Below are 12418 nucleotides of genomic sequence, written 5' to 3'. Positions count from 1 at the left end.
TTCCAGACAAACGATCAGCAACCGTGGCAATCTGCTAGCAGTCAAAGCAATCACGAAAAGATCTTTGGTGCAGCGCTGTATACCTGCTGCAACCCCTGGTCAGTTGGGAAATATACATCTTTCTTTTGTATGTGGTAGTTGCCAGATAGTTGCCCTCTGTTATTGAGACCTTAGCAAGCTGACAAACTAAACTAAGAATACTTGTTAGCATTGTTATTGTAAACCTATTAGCAGGCTAACATTAGAATTCATCTCAAAAGCATTACTGCGTATCAGCACAGCTTAGCAGGGCCATTAGGATTAGCACATTATTTATTTATTTTTTTTCCCATATATTTTTATTGAAATTTTTTATAGTACAATACAAACAAATGTTGAACACCCTCACATTCACACATCCATCCATACATCAAACCTGCCTACATCACATTCAAATGTAGAAATGAGCATAGTTCTCACAGCAATACAAAAATACAATGGGTTTGGATAGACAAGATTCTCCCCTCCTTTCCTTCTTCTTTTCCTTTTTGTTCATAAATGTCCTTCACCTCCACTCCCTAAAATAGTCATATATGGCTTCCACATATTCACAAAGTCCCATTGTTTGCCCTTGGCAATATATGTCAGTCTTTCCAGGCCTAGAGAGATTGCAATTTCCTTCTTCCAGAGTCCCATGGAGGGAGCATCCATACTCTTCCAACATAGCGCAATGGCTCTTCTGGCTTGCAGTAGTCCGTAGTCCAGTAATTTAGTTTTTTTCCCCGATTGCTTAAATTCCCTTGGATATATTCCAAGTACACAGAGTTTTCCTATTAAAGGGATTTTTACCTTAAACACTTCAGACAGATATTTGATAACATCTTTCCAAAAGTCCTGGATTTTAGGACACTCCCATAGACAATGAAGAAGAGTTCCTTTTTCAACTAGACATTTAGTACAGATGTCCGGAATATCATTGGACATATGATGAAGCTTGACAGGTGTTATATAGGTTCTCATGAGCCATTTATATTGCAGTAGTTTAAAGCGTGTGTTTATTGTTTGTTTTTGTGCTTTTAAGCAAGCCTGGTTCCAGTCATTTTCATCTATGTCCTCTTGGATCTCCCTTCTCCAAGCATCCAGTTTATCTGCTGCTGAGTCTTTGGAGGAAAGCACCAGTAAATTATAATATATAGAGAGAAAACCTTTCCCTTTTGTATTCTTAACACATACCTCCTCTATTTTTGTCAATGGTGGAAGTTCAGCAATCCTTTGCAGTTTTGATGACAAATAGTTTTTCAATTGTAAATATTTAAAAAAATGCTTTGGGGGTATTAAATATTTTTTACACAACTGATCAAATGTGAGCAGTATGCCATCTGCATATAGGTCTTTAATTTTTTGAATGCCTTTATTTTTCCATATTTTAAATCCCCCATCACTTTTACCAGGCGTGAACTTTTCATTTCCCCAAATAGGGGTAAATTGCGAAAGCGATGGAGGATCGCCCACATATTTATGAGCTGCATGCCAAATTATAATTGTATTTTTCAAGAAAGGGTTCCTTGTAGTTTTTTTTAATATCTTAGTGTCTGAAGAATATAGAAAAGTGTGTAAGGGAAGATCTGGAACAGATTTTTGCTCGATGTCAACCCAGGCTGGAGGTGTTGTTGGGCAGAAATAATGGGTGGCTGATGTTAGTTGGGCAGCCATATAATACCATCTGAGGTTGGGGACTTGGAGACCTCCTCTTTCATAGGGCAAGTTAAGTAGTTGTAAGCGGAGCCTTGCCTTCTTATTATTCCAAATAAATTGGTTAAATAGTTTGTTTAAACTGTCAAAAAATGAAGTTGGTAGAGGCAACGGAAGTGTTTGGAAGTAATATAAAAATTTGGGTAAAATTGTCATTTTTAGGATATTTATCCGGCCTATCATAGATACAGGCAGGTTTGTCCAACGGTTTAGCATTTCCGTGACCTCTCCTACAAGGGGATCATAATTTATTGAGGTTATGTCCTTGAGGCTTGGAGTGATCCTAATGCCTAAATATTTAAAGCCTGTTGTAGTTGTCTTAAATGGGGTGGCCACCACAGGGCTTCTTCTTTCTTCCTCATTAAGAAACATTAATTCTGATTTAGAATTGTTAATTTTGTATCCTGAAAATTCTCCAAATGTTTTTATTAATGTTACTAAATTAGGGATACTATCTTTCAGATTAGTCAAAAAAAATATAATATCATCTGCAAATAAAGAAATTAGATGGTCTCTTCCTCCAATTCTTGTCCCTGATATTCCTGCATTTGCTCTCACAGCTATGGCCAGAGGTTCTATTGCTAACACAAAGAGAATTGGTGACAGAGGGCAGCCCTGCCTGGTTGATCGCTGTAAATTAAAGGGTTTTGATACGTTATTATTAGTTAAAACTTGTGCTGTTGGATGTGTATACAATAATCGGATCCATTTCAGGAATGTTTCACCTAGTCCATATCTGGGGAGCACTTGTAAGAGATAATTCCATTCTATTCTATCGAAGGCTTTGCACGCATCTAGTGATAGCAGCGCAGTGTCCTCCCTATTGTTTTTCTCATAAAGTACATTGAGGACACGTCTTATATTATGATAGCCTTGTCTCGTTTTAACAAAACCTTGTTGATCGTCTGTTATCAAATTAGGCACACATTTATCTAGTCTTCTAGAGAGTGCTTTACACAAAATCTTCGTATCACATCCCATAAGACTAATTCCCCTATAAGAGGAGCATTCAGTCGGAGGCTTATTTGGCTTCAATAAAAGGGTTATTGTAGCTAATCTCAGTGAGTCTGGGAGTATTCCGGACTTATATGACTCCTCATACATGTTAAGAAGTGGCAGTATTAATTTATTTTTAAATGTTTTATAGAATTCCATTGGAAGTCCATCAGAACCAGGCGTTTTACCGCTATTCAGGTCGTCTATGGCTTCTGACAGGTCTTTTATTGTTAAAGGACTATCAAGGGCTGTTTTATCCTCTTCTGAGAGGGTTTGAAATTTTAACTGATCAAGAAATGCATCTTGTGTTTCTCTGTTTCCCGTATATTCAGATTGGTATAAAGATTGATAAAACTCTCTGAAATTTTCATTTATTTTTAAAGGGTCTGTTGTTATAATACCCGATTTGGACTTTATGTGGGTGATGGCCTTTTCTGCTTGCATCTTTTTTATCCTCCAGGCCAATAATTTTCCTGCCTTCTCTCCTTGGTCATAAAATAATTGTTTGGTCCACATTAAACTTTTTGCCACTTTCTCTGCTGTTAATTTATCATACCTGGCTCTTAGAATAGTCAGATTGTTTAGTTTAGTGGGATCATTGCTCTGGTAAAATTCTGTTTCATTAGATTTAATTTGCCTTTCTAATGATTTTAATTCTTGGTTATATTGCTTACTCTTGTTGCTACTGTAGCTTATAATTTCCCCTCTTATGTAAGCTTTAAATGCTTCCCACCTAATACTAGCTGTGGTTTCATCTTTATTTATTTGAAAATATTGATCAATGCAAGTTTCTATAAATTTGACAAATGATGGGTCCTTTAACAAAAATGTTTGCAACCTCCATCGCTTTACACCTTGATCAACTTCGCCCAATCTAACTGATAGACATACTGCTGCGTGATCACTAATCACAATACTGTTATACCAACAGTTCTCAACACAAGGTAATAACTCTGTAGAGATAAGAAAGTAGTCTATCCGCGAATGACTTTGATACGAACTAGAATAACATGAAAATTCCCTGTTATTTGGATTCCTTGTTCTCCAGACCTCATTTAATCTCAAATCTTTCATATAGTTAAAAAGTATTTTTCTAGTCTGGGTATGAGTAGTGTCAGTTTGAGACGACCTATCCAGGTTAGGGTCCAGGGCGCAATTGAAGTCCCCTCCTATGATATAAAGGCCCTCCAAGGTTGATATTGTGAGAAATAGATTTTCATAGAAGGATGGGTTATCCTCGTTGGGGCCATAGATATTTATCAGGTTTATTTCTAACATGGAGATACGGCCCTGCACAATTACATATCTCCCGTTTGGATCTGTAATCACCCTCGTAGTTTGAAATGGGATTGACTTATGTATAAGAGTAATGACTCCTCTGGCATGTCTAGTAAAAGAAGAGAAATATACCTGACCCTGCCATCTTTTGGTTAATAAATGTATCTCTGATGCAGTAAGATGAGATTCCTGTAGGAAAATAATCCTAGAGTTAAAATGTTTTAGTCGGTTTAATACTTGTTTCAGTTTAGCTAACTTCCGTATCCCCCTAACGTTCCAGGTCGTAATGTTAACCTTCAAAATGTTCTCTTTAGTTGTCCTCTCCATAAAATATTGTCAGACTGTTCACTTAAATAAACAAAGTAAAGGGAAAATTGACGAAGCAGGTTTGCACATACATTCACACACTCACACATACCAGATAAAGAACTTGTAAACAATTTCTGATTGAACATTTGCATTTCCTTGTTGGAAATGTCTCCCCCCTCCCTTGAACAAATTATTTGGAGGGCGTTAATCCACATCACTGAGGAGTAACTAGTCAACGCGACCTCTCCAAAACCCCATAAATCAGACAGTGTACACTAACCATACAATGATACTGATTCTTCCCCCACAATAAAGCAAAGTTTACCCTTGGTAGGACAAAACAAAACAAAACAAAAAAGACTTAGGTGAGGTTCAGCTGTTAATCTACAACCCAAAAACGATTGCAATCAAACTTAGAACGAATATGCGCTTAAAAACGCCCAGTTATGGTAACAGAAGTCCCACATAAATTCGAGCTCAAAATTTTATCTGTCTCTTATCAGTGACTCAATTACTGGTCGGTTATGTTGAAGCAGAGGCAGTCTTATGGAGTGTCTTAATGGTTAACCTGTTGTTTAACCAACTCACTGGTGATGAGCATCCTCTGCTGTTTCCTTCGGCAGATTCTTGTAGAATTTTTCGGCTTCTTGAGGTGTTGAGAAGAGGTGGATCTTCCCACCGTACAGGATTCTGAGTCTGCATGGGTTGTGCTGGAATCCACGGAAGGCATTGATATCAATAAACAGTTTGACAACCGGGTGAAATCCCCGTCGGATCCGAACCGTCTCCGCAGACAGATCCTGTGCAAATGTGATCTTGGCCCCATCATGTGTAATTTGTTGTTTTCTTGCTTCCCGATATACCAGTTCCTTCTCTTGGAATTTTAAGAAACGAATAAGCACCGCTCTGCTCTGGTTTGGTTTCCCGGAGGCAAGCGTGCGATGCACTCGCTCCAGTGTGAATGACTTGTCGGGCGCTAGCCCCAGCCACTTAGGTAGCATGATGTTAATAAATTCGAAGAGTGATTGTTGCCCCTCTGCTCCCTCTTTTATGCCGAAGATGCGCAGGTTCTTTCGTCGTCCGCGGTTTTCCAAATCATCTGTTTTGGCTTCAAGAAGTGCGATTCGTTTGATAGCCGAGTTCAGTGACGTTTCTGTTTTCTCAAGTGTGCTTTCAACTTCGGCAATGCGGGCTTCGGCCTCTTCGATATGAGCCCCCTGGTTCAATATGTCTTGCTTTACCTCCGAGACTTTACCCTCCAGTGCAGTCACTGCGCTCGCCATCCCAGTCAGTCTTATATCGATGCTGTCCAACTTGGCTCCAAAATCCGACCGGAGTGATTTGAGTTCATCCAAAACCTCGGCTATGCTAGCCATGTTAGCATCTGTGTCGGACGTTGATGGTATAGCGCCTGTCTTGCGTCTTCGGGTAAAGATGTCACACTGTTTCACAGATGAAGCTTTTGACATGTCAGTGCCGTATATTCCAGACCACACTAACAGCATATGCAAGGGTTTTTTATAGAAAGTTTGTACACTGTCCTGAGAGCGACCTCGCTAAGCTGCCATCTTAATGCTTGGCCACGTGACCCCCCCTAGCACATTATTTTTACATTCATTTGACAGAAAAGTGAAGATTTAGACAGGAAAGCGATGAAAGAAAGCGGGGGAAGAAACGCAACAAAGAGCCCCAAACCAAACCCAGAGTGCCGCAACAAGCCCTGCGGTATATGTGGTGAACCAAATCGGCGCTCAAATCTTTTTCTTTCTTTTTTTTTTGTAAGTATGACTCAATAGAAGTGTAACTGCTGAGCGTCAGCAGCCAGCTCACCTGTTGTTGTTGTCTCACTGGCATTGACTCTCTTCTTGCAGACGTATGGCAGCCGCCTGTTACACGCCATCGTTTCATAGTTGGTCTTGGAGTTCAGGACTCCACAGTCTGACAGAATGATGATGGAGGTGGAGGGCATTCCTGTTACATATATAACCACACAAATATCAATAAAAATAAACAGTCACTGCGAGAAGGACAAGAGATGTGGGTATCATTCAAAGTTTAGCATATCAACTGTGCTTTACATAGAAGTTCAGAGTTCTCTGATCCAGCACAATCTTGCTGATGAGAGCAATCACAAAGAGTTTATATCAATGGAAAACTAAATGACTGCAATATACTTCATGCTACATTCATGCTTGCTCTCGTTAAGAAGAAATACACATTACAAAAGCTAGCAGGCATTACTCAGTACTGTAAATGGGTCATTCAACAACATTAGCAGTCCCAGTGTCACAGTGTGTGGCACAGTGGGTTTCTTCACAACACTAGTTTCATTGTTTCTCTGACCGACACCAACGCTCCCTTTCATAGACGAGCAGAAACACAGCGTTGATGCAAGATTTGGTGTGGTGAGAGGACCAGGTGTTTCTGGCAAGTGAAACTGTGTTATTCTGGTTTTGTGGAAACAAAGCCTACAAACGAGGCTGTAAAATGAGAACATGTGCAGCACAGTTCTCAGAGAGAATGAGTGGTAAGTAACAGGTGAAAAATACATTCATATTCACTGTTACCTTGTTCCCAGCGTAACATGGAGAGAGGAGAGCCATCTGACCACTGCCATCCTTGAGAAGTATCTAATTGGTGAAGGCCGATCCACATCCTCTCCGGCATTCTGCCAAGGCCGTCCAACACTGCACAATGCAACACCACAGCACACAGGACAAGTAAATGTAATGAAGGAAATTGTAAGTCTAATGCAGTTTCAATCATCAAGTTGGAACTTTGAGCCTCCACAGCTGTTTCATTTACTCTTTAGATGCAATCTCAATTCCAAAAAGATGGCCTGAAGATCACATGCATCCAGTTGCAGGCTGATGATAATAAAGTAAGATTTTGTGAGATTTGCAAACCATTAAATTCAGTTTCTTTAATGTACATTTTACACAGTGCTCCAACTCTTTTGGAAATGGGGTTGTATAGGCGAACATTTTACAGTTCACCCTTTTGTAATCATCCACTGAAAATCCCAAAGAATGACGATTAAGAAGCAAAGGACATAAATAAAACAAATTGAGGAAATGAAAAATATGTGGCTTCTATGACATCATACTTGGAAAATTCAGAAATAAAAAAGTAAGAACAAAAATCCCAGGACTTATTTAGACTGAAAGTTTGCAGTCGTTCACAGATTCTTTTCCTTTCTGTACGTCTCTACTTGTCACACAAGGAACACTAAATAGGAGAAGCAGACTAATAAACTAATAAAAGACAAAGCGATAGAAGGAAGGAGAAAGAAACTTTAAATAAAGTCATTTAGAAATCACCACAGTACAGAAAATATTCACATTACGACAGGATTGTTTTAGAAGGATTAGTTCTGACTGACTAAAGGTAGGAAAAGTGCGTTTCTGTGTGTGTGTTTTTTATTTCCAGGTTGTGTGACTAATAGTTCAAGACCTTGAGAAGCACAGGCCTGCTCATACAGTGACGATCTGAATCATTTTTCTCATTACTTATTTATACTTCTTTTAAAATCAAAATCTCGAGCATTGCTCATGTCACCATTATTGCAATTTTTTGTTGTAAATGAGACATTTCTGTCACAAAGACAATCTGAATGTACTTATTTTTTTAAACCTTTGTGTTTTTTTAATTGTATTATGGAAGTAGCCGCAGTAATAGAAGTACTAGTAGTAAGTCAGTCTTACAGATTGTAGAATTGAGCTCATCGGGCCCAGAGAAACTAAGCAGATCTGCTCCCTGACTGCGACACGAATCCAGAGCTTCGTGCCAGGTCACCGCACCGTTGGTGACAAACTCATAGCATGAATCGCCGTCTGGACCAGTAAAAAGAGTCTGGCAGCCCTCCTCTGCAAAGTCAAAGACACAACAACAGTATCAGTATCAACAGTTTGTGTTTCATGTAGCTTCGGATATTCAATATTAACAAATAAAAGTGGATTTAAGCTTGGACACATTTATGTGCAACGAGAATGTTTAAGTCATTAATATCATGAACGTGAACTGTTATATTAATATAACAATATACAAAAAGATTATTAGGGTAACTTTTTTAAATAGGGTAAATATTTTGATGTTGATATAAGAATATATTCTTTATATATAACATGAGTCTAAAGTTATACCGCTACATGTGCTGCAGACAGTGCTAACTATTAATGGAGCTGACCCCGCCCTGTTGGTTAAACTGTGCAACGACATCATTTGGAAATGACCACACAAATTTTTTTTCTGCTTTAAATGCTCTCAAAAATAAATATGTTAGTGGCTGGTGAATAAAGAAACAGTTAAAAAACATTAAACCATTAAAACTACAAGTAAATAAAAATACAACGTGCCAGGTTTCAGACAGCGTCCCATCGTCTTGTCTTGGTCATAGTCTGAGGAGGTGGCACACCAGGACATTCCAGGGAATTCTGCATCGGGGAGGCATCCATGATACCAGCTGTTATTGTACTTGAAGGGGAACTCACAGGGGCTGCCGGCAGAGTTCCCATCCATGGTATGGATGACTGCACCGAGAGAAGAAGTGAACAAAGTCAAAGATCTATTTCAAACCCGTGGTAGTCGTTTCATTTCGACAACTCGTAAATCATCTCACAGCAGCGACGGATGAGATGAAATTTGACGCCCTCCTGCAAACACCAAAGCACCTTCTTCGTACCGTAATACACACAATCAAACGTGAGCTTCCAATATAGACAGCTCATCCTACTCCTTAGATCAATTCCTGTATACTGATAAATAAATGAATGTGAAGAAGGGGAGGTTAGGCTTGTTTATAAGCCAACGTCTCCCTTCCTTCCTGCACCCCCAACAAGTCTGTGGAGAAACTGAAATCAAAGACGATGCAAAAATTGTGCTTTGTTTATTGCTTCAGTGACAGAAAGTGACAGAAAAGAAACAAAGTCCCAAGAAAGGAGTTTTGATTCAGTTAAATGCGAAAAGTAGCATGTAAGTGCATCTTCAGCTCAGTCTGCATCATCATTGTGATTGAATTTAATATTCATGCTCTCTGCACTCAAACTAATTTTCCTGTATTGCCACAAAAAGGATCTGAACACATAATACAGTTTTTCTCAAATGTTAAAACACAAAAGCCAATCCTGTAACCCAAATGACCAGTAGTCTAAACACATTTACTAAATGTAGCCACCATATTCCAGTACCATAAACACATGTCACATGAAGACACAATTCACAAAACACAACCCTCTGTACTCATAAATCTAAACACATTTTTCCTTGCTAAAACACATGTTGCAAAACAACTCTGCTCATATCCTCAAATGAAAGCCCATGTGATGCAAAATGCTTGCCACAGTCACCAATCTTTGAACACAGGGAACACACCTGGCGTCATTCACTACACACAATGACTCAAAATTGAAGACACTTGTTGCTAATGCTGTACCCACATGTAAAAGCAAGTTCAGAGTGCACAGTATGCTGAAGGTTCCAAACAAACACAATGGATGAAGGCAGAGTCAGGGGAAGAGGAATTTGATGCAGAGGAGGGAGAAGAGCTGGCCCTGGAAGAAGAGGAGCAGGCCAATGAGGAAGAGGAGTTCAAATGAGAGGAGGAAGAGGAGCGACCAACGAGGAAGAGGAGAAGGCCAACATGGGAGAGGAGAAGGTCCAGGAGGGAGAGCAAGACAACCTCGCACCATCATTACGGACGAGATGCGAGCAACAGCTCAGCGACATGATGCCGCACAGTGATTGTGGTGTGTGTGTGGTGTGAATAACGTAAATAAAAAAACTTCACACCCTGTTCATGTTTTCAAGATTACTGTTGTGTGCAATAGATTCTGTTTTTGCATTGAGTTGTGTTACAGTAGTGTACGTACATGCAGGATTTTCCATAGATTTATACTACTCATATGAAACTCACAAATCTAAATGCCTAATCCTCTGCAGAGATCTACGACGATCCGTTACTGTATAGTTTCTAAAAATATGCATTGGCAGTTATGGAACAAAGAACCTTCTCACAAATTGAGCATTGTGTTTTCAATTGTTTTGCTGTAGTGTGTAATGCTGTGTATAGTGTTTACAGTTTTGACAGCTTCGAGCTGCTCTCTTGGTGTGGGAGTTTGAGTTTTGCAGTGGGAAGGTGTGGTTGTGTTTATGTAGCTTTAGAGAAGGGTGTTGTGTTTGGACATTGGGGGACCTGGTGGTAACGTTTGTGAAATGTGTTTTAGCATTTGAGAAAAACTGTAATGGGCCATTTGAAGAAGAACTTCTCTCTAAATGTTACTGCAGACATGAAAAATGACAATAAACAAGATGCTCTTCTGTTTCAAATACGTGGATCAGACGTGGCAGTCGATCAGGTCTGGTTGGTATTGCATCATGTACTTCTAGAGCACCTCCTAAGCTTCAGTGTCCTTAATCAAGAGCTTAAACTGTTTTAATAACACACAGTTATTTAAAATGTTATGGCCAAACATTCGGTCACTACCTGAATATTTCTTTAACCTTGCAGTGTTCGGTGGAATGTGTATCAAAACAGGAATGAACGCAGAAAAGAAAGTAAAAGTCTGCGTTACGGAGCCTTTGCACCTTGCAGACATGCTGCAGACGATTGCACGACCACAACGACAAACAAAAGAAACGGAACAGGCAGACTCTACGTTTTCAGAGCAAGTTTAACACCTGGAATTTGACACCCTGTGTTGTTGCCCAGCGCAAAGAAGCAATAACTGAGAGGCCTGACAACAATTAAGCTGACAGGGTGTGTTTAAAAGGGAGCAGAATTTATATGGTCAGGTGACACAAGAGCCAGAGGTGTAATGTGTTACAAGCCTGGACTGTCTTCACATTTAGTTCAAGAAGTGAACACAACAGAAGCACAAGCTGACTTTAACTAATTTCTTGACAAATTAGTTCCTGAAGCACTATTCAGAAAAAAGAAAGAAAGAAAAGAAAACAGCCAGTCCATGTAAGCAATTCTGTCTCTTAGATAAGAGAAAGGAATCCACACTTACCGCGGTATGGCCTCTGGCAGATGTTGTCTTGGGATTCTCCTCTTACCCAAGTGTCATTAGTTTCCCGACTGAGCGCTACTTTGCCGTTGTTGACCGCCAGGCCCATCTGATAAACAGTGTAAACAACTCCATCCAAACAGCTCCACCATAGCAGGATGTTGGAGCCACAGTCGAACATAGTCAACATCTTGGAATTGACGTCCAGCGCCATGCAGAGCGATGTTCCCACATGGAAGAGCCGTTGACCTGAACCCCACTTCCACTGTTGGGACTTGCTGTTTGAGTTGCAGGTGGCGAGGCTCAGGTTTGCTGAACCCCATGCACTCAGGCATTTCCCTGTGCTCTGGTGCTGAATGGTGAAAGCATCCTCATCTGTGATGACAGGACAGAAAACACAAGTTTAAAGGGGACTTATTACGCTTAGCTTTGCACTTTTAATCCCCAGACGGTGCTAGAGTAGCTTGGCATGAGCCACAGTTCAAAAATAATCATCATTTATCTTCCTCTGAGTTCATTCCACTTCTCAAGCAATCCATTTCAACGCCCCCTCAACTCCCTTTAAGGCAGCCTTGCTCTGATTGGCTGCCCCTCATCGCTACTGTGTTCCCACACTGTCACCAGTTCTCAGACATAATTAAAGTGAAGATGTTTGCAGCTCTTTATCCTCATTTTTGAACTTAATTCTAGAGTAGCTTTGCATGACTCAGCACAAAATAAAACCTGAAGCCTCTCTAAGCCAACTTTATTCTGATTGGCTGACACTTGTAAAAAAAAAAGGTCCGGAAAGCACCTTTAACGAGTTGGATTCCATTCCTTGCATGGAAGTTAACTTACATGTTCACTGTGTCTCACTAAATTTTAACAGCTGTGACAAAAACTTTATTATTTATTCATTTATTTAATCGGGACGTCCCTCGAGATTAACATCTCTTTTTCAAAGGAGACCAAGCCTTTGAACCAGTCTGAAGCGTGACACTTTAGCTCACAGGTTTTAATTGCACACAGGCAGACCTCACCGTTTCAAACTTTGACCTTGTTTCCATGATTAATGTGGGCACGCACCACTTAGAGATCTGAGACTGACACATAAAAAAAAT

The 12418-nt window shown here is 39.9% G+C and overlaps 1 protein-coding gene across 1 annotated transcript in view; it reads right to left on the bottom strand.

The window, feature by feature from the left end:
• Positions 1-12418, bottom strand: part of ly75 (lymphocyte antigen 75) — a 32426-nt gene that overhangs the window by 19130 nt on the left and 878 nt on the right. Inside the window, exons 2-6 of the mRNA XM_026164751.2 lie at positions 11322-11693; positions 8670-8843; positions 8019-8180; positions 6882-7001; positions 6145-6285 (exon numbers count right to left, since the gene is read on the bottom strand). Of these exons, the coding sequence (XP_026020536.2) occupies positions 6145-6285; positions 6882-7001; positions 8019-8180; positions 8670-8843; positions 11322-11693 (969 nt within the window). The remainder of the gene's footprint in view (positions 1-6144; positions 6286-6881; positions 7002-8018; positions 8181-8669; positions 8844-11321; positions 11694-12418) is intronic.

The sequence above is a fragment of the Astatotilapia calliptera genome, chromosome 1 (assembly GCF_964374335.1).
Source record: "Astatotilapia calliptera chromosome 1, fAstCal68.1, whole genome shotgun sequence".
NCBI lineage: Eukaryota > Metazoa > Chordata > Actinopteri > Cichliformes > Cichlidae > Astatotilapia > Astatotilapia calliptera.
This window is presented reverse-complemented; position numbering and strand designations above follow the sequence as displayed.